At 46.3% G+C, this 20,526-nt stretch overlaps 1 protein-coding gene across 1 annotated transcript in view; it reads left to right on the top strand.

The window, feature by feature from the left end:
- Window positions 1-8,248: 8,248 nt before the first annotated feature.
- TBC1D2 (TBC1 domain family member 2) overlaps window positions 8,249-20,526 on the top strand; it is a 53,052-nt gene continuing 40,774 nt past the window's right edge. Inside the window, exons 1-3 of the mRNA XM_047700432.1 lie at window positions 8,249-8,835; window positions 13,006-13,144; window positions 18,883-19,030. Of these exons, the coding sequence (XP_047556388.1) occupies window positions 8,461-8,835; window positions 13,006-13,144; window positions 18,883-19,030 (662 nt within the window). The 5' untranslated portion in view covers window positions 8,249-8,460. The remainder of the gene's footprint in view (window positions 8,836-13,005; window positions 13,145-18,882; window positions 19,031-20,526) is intronic.

The raw sequence follows: 20,526 nt of genomic DNA, 5'->3' as shown, positions 1-20,526 counted from the left end.
ATAGATACTGTGTAAGCACTTTACATGGTATATCTCACATAATTGTGTAATAACACTACAGGAGAGGTATTACGATTATTCTCTGTTATATAGATGAAGAAACTCAGGCACAGAGAGGTTAAGTAACTGGTCTGAGGTCACACATCTAGTGATGATGGAGCCAGAATTCAAATTCAGACCTTCCAACTCCAGGTACCACCAGGATTTGATACTTAATGTCCCAGTGGGATTTCCTCTGCCCAGGCATTACAGACGGTGCTACACTTCTTACCAAGCATACCAAGAACATAAAACACAGACTTCTAGTTTTCTTTTCCTCTGGCTTACAAATTTGTGAAAATTAAACTAAAAAATTCCCTTATGTTATTTGATTCTTTAAATCTTTTTTTTTTAAGATTTTATTTATTTATTTGTTAGAGAGAGAGAGGGAGCGAGCATGAGCACAGGCAGACAGAGTGGCAGGCAGAGGCAGAGGGAGAAGCAGGCTCCCCGCTGAGCAAGGAGCCCGATGCGGGACTCGATCCCAGGACGCTGGGATCATGACCTGAGCCGAAGGCAGCTGCTTAACCAACTGAGCCACCCAGGCGTCCCTTATTTGATTCTTTAAACTATAAAATAAAAAGCAAATTTCTCTGGGACAACAGTTTCTCTGGCAAAATTTGATTCATGTTCAAATTCAAGGAATTTGAGATGGAATATAAAATAGAAGAGCTTTCAGCGTCCAGAGTCCAGTCATTCCTTCAAGATTCTTTTTTTTTTTTTAAGAATTTATTTATTTGAGAGAGAGTGCATGCACACAGCATGGGGGGCAGGGGCAGAGGGAGAGGGAGAAGCAAACTCCCTGCTGATCAGTGAGCCCTCAAGGCTCCTTGTGGAGCTTATGCTTAAGACCTCAAGATCATGACCTGAGGTGAAGGCAGATGCCCAACCGACCAAGCCTCCCAGGTGTCCCCCATTCCTTCAAGATTTTATAGCTCAATGCTGTCAAACACCTGCTGGACGTGTGGGGCCAAATCCCCATTATGTTCAGGCGTGCGAACTTCTACTGACCGGGTGAACATACATTACAGTGATCCTGTCAGGTAAGTGGCGGGCCTATTTTGACCTCTGAGATTATGTTATATGATGAGGTATGCATGTAAAACTAAACATTGTTTCTCTAACTCAATATTTTACAGGAAAACTGCCTGAGAATCCTATCTGCAAATGACTATGGGTTGAAATGAAACTAATTCCGTTAAAAATCTATGTATCTGAAAATCATATGTGCCAAATAAACACAAATTCTTTGGGCTTATCAGTTGAAAATTATATTAATCAAAAATAGGTCTATTAGAAAGGATATGATAATGTTTTGTTGACCGGAAAGCCTAAAATTAAGAGAATATATATTTCAATAAGACTGTACTCCTACCATAATAAGAGAACTGAAATTATCTTGTAGTAAGAGGAGAAAAAAATGTGACAAGGAAGACAACTTCAGTAACTGGAAGCTTAATGTTCATTAGTGCATGTAATAAACCCTTATACTGAACACAAATATATGATTTTGTTGATAGAAAATCCATTTCTCTTGCCTTCACTAAATAAATGGGTTGAAGGGATATGTAAACTACATTGACTTTATGGATGTCAGATTTTTGGAGTGCCTGGATGGCTTAGTTGGGTGAGCAGCTAACTCTTGGTTTCGGCTCCGGTCGTGATTTTGGGTCCCGGGACGGAGCCCCGGGTCAGGCTCCATGCTCAGTTTGGGGAGTCTGTTTAGGGATTCTCTCTCCCTCTCCCTCTCCCCTTCCCCCTGCTTGTTCTCTCTCTCTCAAATACATAATTAAATCTTTTTTTTAAAAGGATCTCAAGTTATTAACCTGCCTGTATGGGATATGTTGTAGGGGAAAGGAATATTGCGTGGTTCCTCTTTAAAGCCCTTTGACAAAACTGGGAACACCCAATATACCCAGGGGCAGTACAGCACAAATGCCACAAGGTGTCGCTTTCCAACAACGACTTGCTCTGCAGTTAACCATATTTTCTGGAGAAGGAAGGGAGGAGAGGAGAGGGATGTTAACAGTATTTTGATGAAATAACCAGAAGTGCATTTATTAGAATACACAGCAATTAGTGTATCCAGACCAAAGGAAGTTTCCCTTTACTGAAAACCTCAATTTTTTTTTCCTTTTTATTGTATTTTCCTCTGGAGCAAAACTGAGCCTTGTTATTACTACAGATTAGTAGTACGGACGTGGAAATTTTCCATTACCTCTTGGTCTTCACAAACATTCAGTGGGATTATCCTGGAGGTGGACTATGATACCTATATTACAGATGAAGAAACCAAAAACCAGAAAAGTTGTAATTGGCCAATGAAAATTCCAGTGGCTAGGCTTCCTGACACCTGGCCAGCTGGGAACCCTATGCCCTGCTCCTCCCCCACATCCCTCAGAGTAGAGGAGCTTGGGAACAGGGCGTGACTATTTTGCTTTTTTGGAAATGAGTGTAAATATGTTAGACAAAAGTGTCAGATATGAATTTGTACTTGTTTATGTTTATAAAAGAAGGCTTCAGAGAGTTTTCAGGGGTGCTCTAAGCCACTTTGGGCTGTGTCTAGGATGGGTTTCCAAGGGAGCTCATTTTGTTGTTAGAGGTGTGTGTGTGTTTGTTAGGGTTGCCAAGCAAAATACAGATTGGGTGGTTTAAACAAGAGAAATTTATTTTCTCACAATTCTGGAGGCTAGAAATCCAAGATCAAGGAGTCGACAAGGCTGATCTCAGCTGAGGCCTGCCTCCTTTGTTTGTAGACAGTCGGTTATCTTCTCCCTGTGTCTTCACAGGGTCTTCCCTGTCTGTGCCTGTGTCCTAACCTTCTCTTCTTATAAGGACACCAGTCCAATTGGAACCTCATTTTGCCTTAATTACCTTTTTAAAGGCCCCATCTTCAACAATAGTCTCATTCTGAGGTACTGGGGGAGGGAGTGGTGAGGGCTTCCACATAGGAATTTAGAGGAGACAACAATTCAATCTGTAACAAGGTGGAAAAGTTGAGAAACCTGCGTTAGCCTTTCCAACTCTTCACCACCACAATGACAGCTTCTAGTCTGGGTCCTTAACTACAACTTCCAAGAGTTGGATGTTATGGATTTCCTTCTCCAAGAAAGCTCCTTAACTTAATCTGCTTTTTATATGTGACTCTGATTGTTTCCTGTAGAAGTAGAGCTTGGAGAAAAGGTTTATGATCTCCATTCTTATATTTTTTTCTTTAATGCTCTCCATAATAAGTGTAGTCACCCTCTGTCACCGTACAAAGTTATCACAACACTATTGATATTCCCCTTGCTGGACTTCTCAGCCTTGTGACTTCTTTATTTTACACCCAGAATTCTGTATGATCCCCATTCTTTTTTTTTTTTTTAAGATTTTATTTATTTATTTGTCAGAGAGAGAGAGAGAGCGCAGAGTGAGCACAGGCAGACAGAGTGGCAGGCAGAGGCAGAGGGAGAAGCAGGCTCCCCACAGAACAAGGAGCCTGATGCGGGACTCGATCCCAGGATGCTGGGATCATGACCTGAGCCGAAGGCAGCGGCTTAACCAACTGAGCCACCCAGGCGTCCCTGATCCCCATTCTTTTTTTTTTTTTTTTTTTTTTTGACAGAGAGATCACAAGCAGGCAGAGAGGCAGGCAGAGAGAGAGGAGGAAGCAGGCTCCCCAAGAGAGCAGAGAGCCCGATGCGGGGCTCGATCCCAGGACTCCGAGATCATGACCTGAGCCGAAGGCAGCGGCTTAACCCACTGAGCCACCCAGGCGCCCCCCTGATCCCCATTCTTGAAGCAAGGAATTATATTCAACTTTGGAGTAACTTAAAAACAGGAAGAGATGGGTACTTACAAGTGCACTTTTCTAAGGATTTAAATTCTATTTTTTAAACTTGGAAAATATAGAAAAGCAATAAGAAGAAAATAAAAAGTATTCATCACCCCCTAGAGAAAATGCTACCGACATGATGCATCATCTTTCCAATCTTTGGTACGTATGCAAAATATATGTAATACATGTATAAATATATATTTAAATTGTGTGTCTATGTGCATATGTATATATATACATTTTTTAACCAAAAAGTAACTCTTGTGAAAATAGTTTTGTGACCTGCTTTGTTAACCTAATATTCTCTATAACATTCCATCTCCTCCTACAAAAAGTTCTTAATTGTTACCTAGCAAGCTTCAGATTATTGGACAGTCGTATTTCTTCCAGTTTTTTGAAGGAGTAAGTACTGCTGTGGTGGACATATTTGTAAGCATTTGTGATTTTTTTTTTTTCTTATGACGAATTCTTACAAACGGAACTCCTAAAACACAAGACATGCAACTCCCAGGACTTTTGACCTCAATCGCCAAGTTATCATCTGGGTTTCTTGGCCCAATTTCCACAACTCTCCTCCAATCCCTCCTCTAGCAGTCTGACCTGGCTGTCGCCCCCACTCCAGGGACAAAGAATACAGCCCCCCCCCCAAAATATATATATATATGACCAATATTATAGGTCAAAATTACTGAAGTGTTTGAAAGATTTTGCCCTTTACACATTTAGTCTTTTGTGAATGGATTTTTTATTTCTCCACTATTTTCATTGCTTCTTTGGCTTAACTGACTTGTGCATGCTGCTTATAAATATTAATTCAGTATCATGTGTTACAAATGTGTTTCAAAAATTTTTCTCCTTTTGTACTTGTCTTTTTAGGCAGTTCCTGATATTTTCTAGTACACACATTTGGAATATTTCTAAGGTCAGTTTAGCACTCTTTTGCTTTTGGTGTGCTGTTTTGTTTTGTTTTTAGGGTTTTATTTATTTATTTGTCAGAGAGAGTGCACACGCATGAGCAAGGGGAGTGGTAAGCACAGGGAGAAGCAGGCTCCTCACTGTAAAAGCAGCCCTCCAGCACCCAGGCATCATGACGTGAGCCAAAGGCAGACACTTAACCCACTGAGCCACCCAGCCATCCCTGTGTGCTGTTTTTTGATATTGTGCTCATAAAGGCCTTCCTTCCCTCTATCCAAGATTATATAAATATTTGCCTTTATTTTCTTTGAGTATTTTATGGTTTCACTTAAATTTTTTTTTAAAGATTTTATTTATTTATTTGACAGAGAGATCACAAGCAGGCAGAGAGGCAGGCAGAGAGAGAGGAGGAAGCAGGCTCCCTGCTGAGCAGAGAGCGGGATGCGGGGCTCGATCCCAGGACCCTGAGATCATGACCTGAGCCGAAGGCAGCGGTCTTAACCCACTGAGCCACCCAGGTGCCCCATTTTAACCATTTTTAAGTGGAAAGTCAGTGCCATCAAGCACATAGTATTCTATAATCATCATCACTATGCATTTCTAGAAGTTTTTCATCATCTCAGAGACTCTGTATGCATTAAAAAATAATTCCTCATTTCTCCCTCCCAACTTCTAATAATTTCTATCACACTTCCTCAGAGAAATTTGACTATTCTATTATCTAAAATTCTATTACCTAAAATAATAGGTAATAGGTAATAGGCAAAATGCCTATTTTAGGTAACTTATATAAGTTAGGTAATATGCAAAATGCCTATTTTAGGTAACTTATATAAGGGGAATTATACAATATTTGTCCTTTTGGGTTTTGTTTATTTCATTTAGCAGAATATTTTCAAGGTTCATACATGTTATAGTATATATCAGAATTTTATTCCTATTTCAGGCTGAATAACATTCCATTTGAATGTACATTATGGTTTCATTTTCATGCATAATTTTCTAATCTATGTAAACAGTATTTTGATATACAGTGTTAGGTGAATATCTAAACTAACTTCTTAAATAGCTCATCATGGGGGCACCTGGGTGGCTCAGTGGGTTAAGCCGCTGCCTTCAGCTCAGGTCATGATCTCGGGGTCCTGGGATCAAGTCCCGCATCGGGCTCTCTGCTCAGCAGGGAGCCTGCTTCCCTCTCTCTCTCTCTCTCTCTCTCTGCCTGCCTCTCTGCCTACTTGTGATCTATCTCTGTCAAATAAATAAAATCTTTTTAAAAATAAATAAATAGGTCATCATGTCCCCCACTGATTTGAAATTCTAGCTTCATCTAACATTCCAATACCATGCGTTGTCAATAGGGACAACATCATCTGCAGAGGGTTGAAAATTGGATCCTAGGGTACAAAAGAAAATCTTATTCTTTTTATGTTTGTCAGAGAGAGTGCGCACACACCAGCAAGGGGAGTGGCAAGCACAGGGAGAAGCAGGCTCCTCACATGTATATCCTCACTCAGACATACATGCAGTACATAAAGAGATACATATTATATCTGTGATGTTAAAATTTTGTGGGAGGTGATAAATAGGGGAAAAGTCTGAAAAGGCTTCTTTAGGGATAATAATGGGGGAAAAGGTTGAGAAATCCTGCCCTGTACTATATTCCTACACTTATTTGTATGTTTTTCTGAACTTATTTGCTCCATTGATGTGCCTGTCCCTGTACTAGAAACACTAAATTCTTTTGTTCTTATCATTCTGTTCATTTCCTTCCTAGAAAGTATGAGAATCTGAGGTCACCATGCTCTGAGGTCACCATGATCATATACTTGTTTACATATCAATGGCCTGTCTCCTTGGACTAAAATGACAACTCAGTGGGGTCTGGGACTTGTCCTGTTCATCACTGTGGCCCTGAATTTTAAATGATGCCTGGGAGAAGGCGCCCACAAAATACTTTTTGGTTGAGTTAATAAATTTTAATATCTAGTAGGTCAAATCCTTTCTAAGGATTTTTTTTCTTCAAAAATTTGGCCACTCTCACCTGTTCATTCTTGGAAATGACCTTTAGAATCATTCTAATAGACTGTACAAAATCCTAATAGACTGTACAAAATCCCACCCCTACACCTGCCAGAAGGTGGAGCATCTTGTGGTGGGGACTCAGTGACTCTATTCCAAAGAACAGAGTGTTGAAAGGGAAAATTGGTGACTTTATAGACAAGAAATCTGGCAGAAACCATCTTAACTAAGTGATGGAGTTTACCATCACCATGTGCATATCACACAGCTGAATATTATGTGATGAGAGGGGCACTTCTGTGGTAGTCTTCCCCAAAACCCATCACCCCAGTCTAATCATGAGAGAACACCAGACAAACCCAAATTCACAGTATTCTACAAAATAGCTGACCAATACCCTTCAAAAAATGTCAGGGTCAAAAAAAAAAAAGTAAAAGATGAAATACGTCATAGTTCAGAAGAGACTAAGGGAAAGTGATGCGGAAATGTGGAATCCTGGATTAGATCCTGGAATATTAGTGGGAAAACTATTTTTTCAGATTAAGTTGTGTATTTGAAACTATTATATTCTTTCAAATATTGATCATTGTTTAGCTAGAAAATCTAGAACAAGATGTACTATTTGTTTTATTAAGAAACTGTGAAACACTGTGTACCAACTATATTTCCATAATAATACATTTTTAAACTTTAGAAATAGATGTTGAATTTGATCATACACCTTTTTAGAAAATACCTTTTTGATCAAATATCTTTTTAGAAATATTAAAATGCTTGCTTTTGCACTACAGATGTGATTTTTTTTTCTAGTTATTAAAATATCCCTGCATCTCTAAAGTAACTCCTTCTAGATGTAGTATGTAACTCTTTGTAAAACACTGTAACTGGTTTGCAAATACATTTATTTAAGATTTTAGCAGCATCATTTAGCAGCAGCCGGCCCTGGGCGGCTAGCGGCGGGAGGCGAGCAAGAGCTGGGACAGATGCACGGGAGTCCGCAGCAGTCAGCGAAGGGTCACCAAGGTGCTAAACTCTCGGGATGGAAGCCTCCGGGAAGGGCCCCAGACACGCGAGCGCCCGTAGCTGCGCCGGAAGTGGCGTCATCGAGCCGGCGTCCCTCGCAGCCAATGGCCGGGGAATGCGCCGTCCGGTGGTAAGCTTCCCTGCACCTGGGGGTAAAGGCAGACGGCCCTTAAGGCGCAAAAAGGACCATCCTTCTACGTTATTACGCAAGCTACCGAGGCAGCTTAGTCAGAGACAGGTGTTTCTTCCCGCTTCTCTGCCGCCAGTTAAGCTAGCTCAGTGACACCACGCCTTCAACCTGAGGGCCCCCTCAAGCGTCGCAGCTGCCCTCACTAAAGACCTCTGACAGGCTTGCAGTAAAAGCCGGAAGCAGGCGGAATGGGCGGTGCTGGCGGAGGGCGTGCCGAAGGCGTGGCCTGACTGCCGCGAGGTCGGACGGGGCGTGGCCAGCAGCCCCACCTGGGCTTTCAGCCAAAGGCGCGGTGAACCGCCGCGGTCAGCTTTCCAGCTGTCTCCTGGGGGCGGGTCGCTACTGGCCCCGGCCCCGCCCAGATTTCTCCTTCTTGGGAAGCACCCCCAGAGTCTCCGAGATTTGGCCCGAGTTGGCTGCTGGCCTCCAATCGGTCTGGCGGTCTCTAACGGCGATGGAGGGCGCCCACGAGAACCCCGCAGAGTCTAGCTCCTCCGTCCCCAGCTCCGAAGAGCCTGCCGGCTCGGCCAGGGGCCCCGAGGTGCTGCCTCGGGAGGAGTCGGAGGGCTGCGCCCGTCCCTTGGACGCGGCCCCCAAGAAACTCTGTGGCTATCTGAGTAAATTTGGCGGCAAAGGACCCATCCGGGGCTGGAAATCCCGCTGGTTCTTCTACGACGAGAAGAAATGTCACCTGTATTATTCGCGGACCGCGCAGGATGCCAATCCCTTGGACAGCATCGACCTCTCCAGTGCGGTCTTTGACTGCAAGGCGGACGCCGAGGAGGGGACTTTTGAAATCAAGACTCCTAGCCGGGTTATTACTCTGAAGGTAAATGGGGCAGTTTTTTCCGTTTTCAGCCAGGGTGAGTTCCCAGGGCACGGGCGGGCACGTGTGAGTGGTCACAGTAAATTCACTGGAACAAGGATCACAGACCTTGATCTCCCCTAGTGAACCCTGGGTGGCCAGGGATTAGTGCATTCCAAAACGCAGTCACACCCATTTCCTCACTGGGTTCCCAGACAAAGGCGACAAAGGTGGGAATGATGTACCCATACTAGAATCAAGAAACTGAGTCTTGGAGAGATGAAATGACCATGAATCTCGAGAGTGGTGTAACCCACATTGGGAATCCCTGAGTCTCTCCACCTCTCAGTACTGTATCAAAACTTTTCCTTTTTGGTCACCCTTAACTTTCTTACTTGGGGCTGAAATATAGCCAAGATACGAGCTGTGCAATCCTCTCATGGCCCAGATTCTGAATCACTTTTCTTGTTATTTTGGCCAAGGGGACTGAATGTTTAGCAAACTTTGGCGGAACTAGGAGATAAAATACTTAGGTTTCTTGGATCAGCCTAGAATGTTCATAGAGGCATGTCTTAACGTGTTTTACCATCAGTTGGTTTTGTTTTATTATCACCTTTAACTGGGAGAGCCATGTGCTTAAAACAGGCTTGGATTAAAATTCTACATCAGCTGCTTACTAGCTGTGTCACCCTGGGCAAACTACTTAACCTCTCAGAATCTAGGTAGTTTGTGAGATTTAAAACAAGGTGTGTAAGCATCTGGCAGCTGCAAATTGTTGAATTAATCCCAGCATCTAAGATAGAGCCTAGCATCTAGTGGGTGCTCAATAAATTCCTGTTTAATGACCCCACATGGTGATAGAACCATGGTCATAATGTTCATGTCAAGAGAAGGTGCCCCAGAACTTGAGTGGAAAGACAAATCTGGGTTAAGAGTTCTGGGATTCACATTCATCAGAGAAGACTGTGCCAGCAGACAGCCTCCCCAGCCCCACCCTGTCTTCCCACCTCTCCACCCCCACTTCCAGCTAACTGGGGATCTGCTGAGCCCCTGGATATAGCCTGTAGTTTCAGTTCCCCTTTAACGGCTGGGCCTGGCTGGTGACCAGGCTGGGGAAATCAGATAAAATAAGCCAAACCTGGAATTCCAGGTTGGGGAAGGCAGGCATTTTAGAGGTCATGTGGTTTACGGATGCATCCCCTCCCACAAGGCTGAGTGCTGTCTACTGGATCTCCAGCACCTGTCTTTTACTGTTCCCTTGATCTGTGTGTGTGCCTGGTTCTGTGCTAAGCCCTGGGGCATGGAGCCTAATCAGACCTGCCCCCCTGGTTCTCAAACAGCTTACAGTCTGCTGAGGGAATTGAGAGATTGACTAGAACACAACAGTTAAATGTTCTGTAGAGATGCTCTGATAAGTCTGTACCAGCCAAGTGTGGTTTTGCTGAGTGGAAGAGTCTACCCAGGAGGGAAGCATAGAGAAGGAAATGACATCTGAGGTCTGAAAAACGGGTTTGGTTTTCCACGAGCAGATAAGAGGGAAGGTATTCCTGGCCACGAGAGCCCCATGAACAAAGACAGGAAACAGTGTCCTGGCCAATCACAGGAGCCTGGGTTACAGAGGGGCCCAAAAGATGGAGTGGGAGAGCTGAGGCCCAAGCATAGAGCATTTGTGAGTTGGACCTGGGAGCTTGGACTTTGTCCTGTGGGCTGTGGGAAATTGTCAAAGAGCTTTAAGCAAGGTATCTCTGTGAGATTAGAATGTTTAGAAGACTTATTGTGGCTGTTGGGTAGATAAAACCTTAGAAGGCAAGGCTGCTGGTCACGAAGTCCATCAGGAGGTGGTCAGGAGAGAATGAGCTAGAGCTGTGAGGCGGGGAGGGAGACCAGTGGGGGTGACTAGGGATGTGAGGCAGGAGGAATGCAAGGGAGGAGTTGGGTAGCTGACTGTCCAGTTGGGCCAGTCACGATAGAGGGAGCCCAGGATGGGGAGGCTGTAGGACACCCACTCAGTAGACTCTTAAATTCCGAGAGGATCGACCATGACACGTATAGTAGGTGCTCAGTATACACTTGTCCAGTGAATTAATAAAATGGGGTATTTGGGTATGGGATGGAACTTAGCAGCACAAGGTCATGATGAAGCCCTGGGAGGGGCTGAGGTCTCTCAGAGTATGTAGAAAGAGAAGACTGGTGGGCATCATTTTATCTTATATGGTACCTCCCTGACAGGCCTAGGGCCTCTTTCATGGAGCCCTCGGCCTCGTACACACCTTATCTGTGGACCACTTAGAATAGGGAGCCTGCCCTGGTTGCCCATAGCCGGCTGCTCTTCTCACATGGCCTTGTAGGCGGCTCTGTGAGGCTCACCATCCACTCCCAACGAGCTGCATGGCTCCCTTGGCCCAACTGATCCCAGGCCTTCTCTAGGGAAGCCACAGTCTCCTGGCCATAATTGACAGCAAATCTCTGGCCTAAAGGGGGAGACCCAGGTTCTGGGACCAGCTCTGCCACCACCTGCCTGAGCAACTTCAGAGCCTTAGTTCTCCATCTGTAGAATGGGGCGTCCTTCCTGAAGGATCCAGCTATGGAATAGATGGGAAAATAGGTATTTGGATCATCCAGGGCTGGGAGATTAATGACCACCATCAACCATTGCCTTGTTTGGGGTACCCGGAGGGCGCCACTGTGTTGTTACTGTATGCATATGGCCTTCCAGTTCCCAATCATATCCACGGTTTTGGTGTGTCCCCAAAACAGAGAAGGGATTCTTTCCACTCCATAAAAAGTCAGTCTTTTAGGATTCCTGGACCCAATTCCATCATGGCACATGGAGGGTTCCCCCACAGCCACTCCTACCACAACACCACACAGTTCTCTCTGTCTCTCTAAGGAGGCTCCATGCTCAGTTTGGGTCTCAAACTCACAGTTGCGTGCCCTACTGACTGACACAGCCAGGCGCCCCCAACTCAATTCTAACACTGTCTACCCAGAGACAGCCTCAGATTCCACAGCTTAAGGGCTCAGTCCTACAAGGCTTCCTCCACACCTCATTGCAGAGGCCAGTCGCAAGCCCCAGACTGTTACTTTTGTGTCTAACAGCCGGCTGCAGATTGGAGTCTCCAGTGACCTCAGGTTCCATTAGTTTGGTAGAGCAGCTCCCAGATCTCAGAGAAACACTTACTTACTTTCATCACCAGTTTATTAAAGGGTGTGAGAAAGAATACCAGTCAACAGGCAGATGCACAGAAGAGATGCACAGGGGAAGGTCTGGGGAAGGGCAGGAATGACCACACCCTCTCCAGACGCGCCACTCTCCCCGCATCTCTGTGCTCACCAGCCCAGAAGCTCTCCAAATCTAGTCCTTCGGGGTTTTAGGGAGGCTTCATTACACAGTCATGATGGACTAAGTCGTTTTCCCATTCAGCCTCCAGCCCCTCTCCACTCCTGGGAGGAAGGGGGTGGGACTGAAGGTTCCAAGCCTCTAATCACATGATCGGTTCTCCTGGCAACTAGCTTTCCATCAGTAGGTTACCTAAGGGCTTTCCAAGAGTTACTTAAAACAACAAAAGTCACCTTCTGATCACCCTTATCCCAGGAAATTCTAAGGGATTTAGGAGCTGTGAGCCAGAAACCATGGACAAAGATCAAACGCATATGAAAAATATATTTTTGGTCATTTGAATGACCAGATACATGTTTCTTATTAACCACAATATCACAGTAGGTTAAGACATTGCGATGTCACACAGGGAGATGGTGATGGTGCCAGGATCCCCCCTCATCCCAGGCTAGAACTTCAGAGCTCCCTCCCTGTCTCTTACCACCCCCAAACGCCCTTGTCCAGTGAGCACACACTGAACTCCTGCAGTGTGTCAGCTGCTGCGCTGGGCGCTTCGCCTTCCTGACTTCGCTGCGTCCTCCTACCGGCCCTGTGACAGGAGTGCTGTCGTCACCATAGCACAGATGAGGAAACTGAGACCCAGAAAGGTTAAGGAACCTCAGGGTTTGGGGCCGGAGCCTCCTTTGCTTCTGTGGCCAAGAAGCAGGTGGTGCTTCAGAGGTGGGCACCCGTCGGCCGTGACAACTTTTTTTTTTTTATGGGAGGGAGAGAATTACGAAGCCTCCCATGACCTTTCCACGTCTCAGAGCCAGTGCCATGCCAGGGCCATACTGATTAACCCTTGTGCTCCTTAGGCCGCCACCAAGCAAGTGATGCTGTACTGGCTGCAGCAGCTGCAGATGAAGCGCTGGGAGTTCCACAGCAGCCTGCCTGCGCCCCCCGCTGCCCCCGCCACCCCGGCTGCCAATGGGCCCACCTTGCACCTCGAGCCAGGTACCCAGGGGGTTTGCCTCCTGCCCATACCCCCAGGACTCGTGGGGACCAAGCCCTTCGCTCCTGTTGGGAGTGAGCAGGAGGAGTCTCTGCTAGATCAGCCAAGACCCAGGAGGAAGAGTCACAGTCAGGCAAGACACAGTGTAGCCTCGAGGACAGGGATGGGACTCTGAGGCCAGGATGTCTGGGTTCAAATCCTAAGCCTGTGTGGTCTTAAGCAAGTGGCTTAGCCTTTCTGAGCTCCCGTTTCTTTCCGTATAAAATGAGCTTCAGAAGTCCTGCCTGCTTCTCAGGGTTATTTTGAGAATGACATGAATCCGTGCACCTGGAGTGCTTGGAGCAAGGCTGGCATGTTGTACAAGTTCAGGAAACGGCAGCTCTTATTTCGATGACTGTTATGGGAAGTTCTGGAGAAATGAACCTCGCATAGGGCTGCTGTGAGGAAGGTTAGTGAGAAAACACAGTTATCAGTGCTGCTCCTGACATGTACGTGTTTGTGCCGCAGGTTGGACAGATGGGTAATTTTAGCTGGAGTGTTCCTCTCGGCAGAGTCCTTCACCCCCATGTGGCCCGCAAGGGAAGTTTTTTGGTTCCAAGTCCTAGGACATCTCCAGAGCCGAGGAGTGCTGGAGCTCCCTCACTCCCACCCCCACGCCCCACGCCATGGCACAGCGGCTGTTCGGCAGGCAGAGAATCAGGACAGACCACCCCCAGCCGCTCTCAGAACAGCTTGCAGTCTTGTCGCAGCTTCGTGCTGTAGCGTGGTGATAGGCAGCTAGATAGGCGAGGGCACGACTTGTGGCCAGGCGCCTCTAGACCTCTGTACCGGGCTGTTTTAAATGTCCCCAAACCAGCTCATCCGCCCTTGACCCTCTGCTCCCCCAGCTTCCTTCCTCTTGTTAAATGATGCTTCACTTGCTCGGCTGCTCCCGGATCAGGGTGCCACCCTCGCCCCTTCGGCAGTCTTGGTGAGCCAAGCTGGTCAGTCACCAAGCTGGCCGTGTCTGCCCTTCGGCCTCCGTGCCAGACCAGCTCCTGCTCACTGCCGGTGCCCTAGGGCAGGCCCCAGCTCCCAGCGGGAAAGTCCCAGCAGCCTCCTCGCCCCTGTCCTGAGTCTTGCGTCCTGGCCTGCCAGCTCGGACCCGTCCTCCCTGCTGTGGCCTGAGTGGGCTTTCTAAAATGAGTGCTGGAGCCCCATCCCCTTGCATGGCCTCCCACCACGTCCCTGGCCCAGCTTTTCACCACAGTGCTCAGGGCTCGTCCCCCCTTGCCTCACCTCTGCCTGCTCCCCCGATGCCCGCCTCACGCTGTGAGCTTCGGCAGCACTAGAATCGTGTCTGCCTGGCAAATTCCTGCTTATTCTCCACAGCCACGCTCCAGTGTCGCCTCCTGCTCTTGCCAGCCTCCCCTTGGAAGCCTCCCAACACTTTGCCAGCTGGCCTCTGTATGAGCCCTCAACACTTTGTTCACATGGTTCTAACAAGGCCTGGCACATTGTGCCCTCATTATAGCATCCTTGTCAGTCTTTGCCCTCAGGGCTGGGGCCTATGTCTTTGTCGCTTATGTCTCTGGTACTGAGTACCCTGCTGGCACATCAGATATTTGTGAGCAAACGTATTGGATTTTGTAATTAAATGAGGAAGGGAACGCAAAGCCCTTAGCCTCATGCCACCACATAGTAATTGCTCAATGCATAGTAGCTGTCCTAATAAAGTTGTTGTTATATGTGTACCAGTATAGTACTACACTTAAAATAACGGCTATTTTTTATTGTTAATAATAATTATCAGTCATTTGCTCCAAGAGCCTGCTGGGTGTTTCATGCTTTTAAGGGCTTTCTTTGGAGAAGGGTCTCTTTGTGCTTCTGTACTTGCATTCCATCGTCCAGTCCCCATCTGCCAGAGAGCGGAACAACCCTGGCTGAGTGCACAGCCGCAGCCTGACTCAGCATAGTTGCTGGAGATCAGCCTCCGATTAGAAGCGACAAGACACTCCCCCTGTTAACAGAATTCTTGTATGTCTGGAACTAAAGTTGGAACTGAAATTGCTTTGGGATACCACAAATTCTACTGTGCTGAACCCTTTTGAAGCTCTTGAATTCTGTGGCTTTGGTTTAGCACACTTAGCAGTCCTCTCCTGGGCCAGCCCCTGCTGGGGACATGTCCCCGGGGAGGACACTGTCCAAGAAGCACACAAGTGGGAGACACAGGAAGCTGGGATATGGTCTTCTAAAACCTTTCTCCTACCACAGCAAGCCTTCACCCTCCCCGACCAGGTCCCTGGAAAACCTTCCCCAGCCCCCACCCCACAAAAGATATTTCCGAACTCGTGAGCAAGCTGGGAGGCCCTGGATTAGCTGCCAGGAGCAGATTGCCCCACCGCCAGTCTCCACCCTTCCTGGGAGGAAGCAGAGCCTGCTCCCAGGGCAGTGAAAACCAACTGACTCACATCTGACTTTGAGTCACGGACATTTCATCCTGTAAGAAGTGTCCTCTCACTGCCGTTGAGCAATCTGCAAGGCATGTTCTCTTCTCTACAGTTTTTAAGTGTTTATACCTTTATTTTCTGCTTCACCTAATCATTGGTCTCCACAAGAGCTGAGAAAGATCAAGGGCAAAGCAATTTATAATTTATATGTTGCCAGAGTAGGACACAATTTACACTAAATAGCAATCTTGTAAGTATATGTTATCATAAAAATATGCATACCACTTACACTGTTCTAACACAACGCATCATGTTATCCAATCCTCACATCAATGTTATATGGTAGTGTTGTTCCCATCTTACAGAACACAAAACTGAGGCCCACAGAAGCCAAAGGAGCTGTTCAAGTTCACAGAGCAAGAAAGTGTCAGCACTGAAATTTGAACCCTAGTCTGCAGGCTCACAACCCTCTCCTTATGCTGAGGAAGCAAGGCCATGTCCAGTGCTGAGCGGGGAAGTGACCTGCTGGCCCAGGCCCTTTTCACTGGGCAATGACTTCCTACTGGTGATAGAGCAGTGCCTACAGCTCAGGCAAAGGGAGAATTACAAATAAACGCAGCCGAAAATTCCTTGTGTGGTCTGCTCACTGATCGTATTTCTCCTCCCTGAGGGCACGACCCAGACCAGAGCCTTGGGTCATCAGTTCTGTTTCTTGAAGGAAGTGCTGACCTTCACTGTGCCGTCACCACTGTAGCCATCCCTTGAAGACCTTGCTCTGGAGGCTGCTGCCTTCCGGAGCAGCCTCTCCCTTCTTGGAACCCCCTGCCTGTCACAAAGCCTGCTCTGACAAGCCACATAGTTTTAATGGAAAAGCAAGGAACTGTGTTTGAGTGCGGGGCTCTGCTGCCAGCTATGTGACCCTGGCCACAACAAACCTTCTGAGCCTCCGTTTCCTCCCTGGTAGGTCCAACCAGTGGTGAAGTTACCACCGAGGCCTAGTTGGTGTGACCTCAGAGGACATTTAGAGCCACAGGTGGAAGTTAAAACAGATATTGGCAGTTAGAGGAAGTCCTTGCCAAGACATTAAAATCTTAGACAAATTGACCATGTTTTTGTGCTGAATGAGGGAGAATAAAGATGGTCAAAGTATTGATAAACCAGAAGACCTTAATTATTTTGAATCAGCTCAAGGTCTGGATTAAAGACAACTTTTTTGAAAGATGCAAGTCCACAGAATGGGGCTTTATGGTTTCCTAAGTATGTTCATATACTTTATCTCTGCAGGAGACAGGGTGGGGAGTATCCTTCCTGTTTTAAACATGTACAACCTGAGGCCAGAGGAGAATATATGATTTCCAGCCTGATCACAGCACCCTTCCAACAGAAACATGATCCAGCTTCAGGTCTTCTAACCCCACAGCTGAGCCCAGGTTCCTTGGGGCTTCTGTTGAATCCCCCAGGAGACCCTGTGTGTCCAGCCAGATGAGATCCCCTCTTAGCACTCCCCTGCCTATTTGTCCTTCCTAGCCCTGTCTCCTCTCTGGTCCCTCCCAGCATCCCCAGCTCTGGGTCTGGAACCCCTTGCTGCTGCCTGTAGTCTGCTCACCCCTGTCCTGCCTGAAAGGGAGGCAGACCCTCCCTCACTCCTTTGGCAGGTCAAAACCTGGAAAACCCTCAAGGCCCTTCCTCCCGGAAGTCTTCCCTGACTTCAGGTGAAGCAATCTGTCTCAATCCCCCAGGACCCCTATGCTTTGCCTGGCCTGCCCTCCAGCTTCCGCTTGCTTGGTCTTCCTGAAGCCTGCACTTCTCCCTGCTCCTTAAGCTGAAAGCCTCCTACACCTTTGATTATCAAACTTTCTCCAGCTCCACCCAGAAACATGAGGACAGATGCCGGAAGTGTTTGGTGAGAGAGTGAACCGAAGAGAGGAGCTCAAGCGAATGACTTGGCCTTGCCCAGTACTGGCCAGTCTGCCGGATGTGAGCAAGCCTAGTGGGAAAGAAATATATTGATTGCAAAGTGTGTTTGTGAGTAGACTGGATAGCTCCTCTGGCCCCTACCATTGTATTTAATGTTTTTGCTCCCACGCCCTGCTTGCCAATGGAGTGCAAAAATAAAATTCCCACTTCCCCTACATTTTTCACCTCCTTAGGAAGAGGGCTCGAATGGAAGGTGTCAGCTGCCCTCCATATCTCCAGAGCCGCCTGATCCAGATCCTGCCATCCGATCAGTGGCCTTAATTCTCTTCTGCTTTTTATAACACTCAAAACCAGCTTCTAACTATTTTACCTCCTCTCTCTTACACATCAAATATGTTTCCTTAGCCTTGAAGTGTTCCTTAACATTAAATGTTTTGAAGCACTCCCTGTATAAGAATCATTGTTTAAGCAGATTTATCAAACCTAGAGAAGTAGAAGAAAAAGTACCCATAATCCCAGCACCCAGAGACAGCCTGTCTCCACGTTACATTATGACCCCCCCCCGCCAGCCTGCCTTGTATTTAAAAATATTTCCGATCATCTAATAATACAAATGGACCGCTTGCTTTTTGGTACTTCACATTGTGACCCTAAAACCTCGAAGCTATAAAATCTCTTTATAAACTTCTACTTTCGATGAATATGTATTATTTTTCTGCTTGTAAAAAATAAGCTAGGTTTACTGTAGGCAGTTTGGGAAAAAATACAAAGCAACAATGAGGACATCCTGCTTCTGATCCCACCATGCCCTCTGACCTCTGTTCGTACACAGAGTGCATTTCTGTGAGACTTCTTATACAACTAAGATCTTGCTATAACCCCAGTTTATATTTATATTTATATATACAGATATACAGATGTAGATATAGATATAGCCCATGCCTAGTCCTTGAGTTCTTAAGCATTCTTCATTAGCGTCCTTTTAAATGGCTGAGTAATAATCTGTTTTCTGAAGGCATCGTGATTTATTTCACCTCTCCCCGGGTCTTTACTTCCAGTCTGAGGGAGTTATTTCCAGTTTGAAGCCAGACAGGGCCAGGATGAACCACTTGGCTCATAAAGCTTTGTCTGCATGTCAGCTCAGTTTTTTTGGATGGATTCTCAGAGGTAGAAGTATCTGCAGTTCTGCATATTTTAACGGGGTTTTCAGGAAGACTTTCTCAGTGAGATGCATCCTTTTCCTGGGAGAACATTTGATGAAAAGCCTGCCTCTTTGGCTGCTCTTTACCTACAAGGAAGGCTTGCTCGGGTGGGAGCGAGCCCATAGCACCTCTGTCTATTATGTCCAAGTACAGTGAACCAAATGGATGACTGCCCTTTGCTTTGTTCCCCAGAGCAAGAGGAAGCGGAGCTGGAGGAATTCCTGTGCCCTGTGCAAACGCCCCCGGGGCTTGTGGGTGTGGCGGCTGCCTTGCAGCCCACACCTGCCATGCCCTTGGCCCTTCAGAACATTTCCCTCAAGCATCTTGGAACTGAAATACAGTAAGTGCAGTGGAACGGAGGGGCTGGCCAAGCTGCACACAGCCCCTTCTTTGGAGCTTACAATGATCTGGTGTGATCCATGCAGGGAGATGGGCCTGGGGAAAGGGGTAGGGGCTTCATTTTTAATTCATCACATTATTACTTTAAGATACTACATTTGTTGTTCTGGTTTTTTAAAATAGTGCATATTTTTTAAAGATTTTATTTATTTATTTGAGTGCGAGAGAGAGTGGGGTGAAGGGCAGAGGGAGAAGCACACTTCCTGCTGAGCAGGGAACCCAAGGCAAGACTTGATCCTGGGACTCTAGGATCATGACCTGAGCCAAAGGCAGACGCATATCTGACTGAGCCACCCAGGCGCCCCAGAGTAGTGCATACTCTTTGTAGGAAATTAGAAACATCTCGAAAGGTAGAGAGTTTCAATTACCCATGATCCTATCACCCAGACAGCATTCTTAGCCTTTGGTATATCTCATTCCTCTGCATTTTCTGTATAACTGCATGCCTAACTGAGATCCTACTGAACGTAACATGATGATGACATCAAAAGTGTCTTCATATGGGAAATGCATCAGATTATTCACTTTTTTTTCCAGAGTGACTGTATGCAACCTACTTTCTAAAAAAATTTTTATAGAAGTTTTATTTTTCATCACGATAAGTGTACTCTCCAATCTTCATCATGTATTTCACCCATCCTGCCACCCAGCTCCCCTCTGGCAACCACCAGTTTGTTCTCTGAAGTTAACAGTCTGTTTCTTGGTTTGCCCCTCTTCTCTCTCTCTCTCTTTTTTTCTTTTGCTCATTTGTTTTGTTCCTTAAATTCCATGTACAAGTGAGATCATATGGTATTTGTCTTTCTCTGATGACTTATTTCACTTAGCATTATATTCTCTAGCTCCATCCATGTTGTTGCAAATGGCAAGATTTCATTCTTTTAATGGCTGAGTAATATTCCATTATGTATATATACCACATCTTCTTTTTTTTTTTTTTTTTTTAAGATTTATTTATTTATTTATTTGACAGAGAGAGACCACAAGCAGGCAGAGAGGCAGGCAGAGAGAGAGGAGGAAGCAGGCTCTCCGCCGAGCAGAGAGCCCGATGCGGGGCTCGATCCCAGGACCCTGAGATCATGACCTGAGCCGAAGGCAGCGGCTTAACCCACTGAGCCACCCAGGCGCCCCTATACCACATCTTCTTAATCCATTCTTCTGTCAGTGGATGGACACTTGGGCTGCTTCAACAATTTGGCTATTGTAAATAATGCTACAATAAACATAGAGGTGCAGGGATTCCTTTGAGGTAGAGTTTTTGTATTTGGGGGGACATATACCCAGTAGCGCAATTACTAGATTATAGGGTAGTTCTATTTTTTTATTTTTCTGGGAACCTCATTACTGTTTTCCAGAGTATCTACATCAGATCACATTCCCACCAATGGTGCAGGAGGGTTCCATTTTCTCCACATCCTCATCAACACTTGTTGTTTCCTG

The sequence above is a fragment of the Lutra lutra genome, chromosome 13 (genome assembly GCF_902655055.1).
Source record: "Lutra lutra chromosome 13, mLutLut1.2, whole genome shotgun sequence".
In the NCBI taxonomy this organism is placed as follows: Eukaryota; Metazoa; Chordata; class Mammalia; order Carnivora; family Mustelidae; genus Lutra; species Lutra lutra.
The sequence above is the reverse complement of the archived record's forward strand: the minus strand, read 5'-3'. Positions and strand labels throughout refer to the sequence as shown.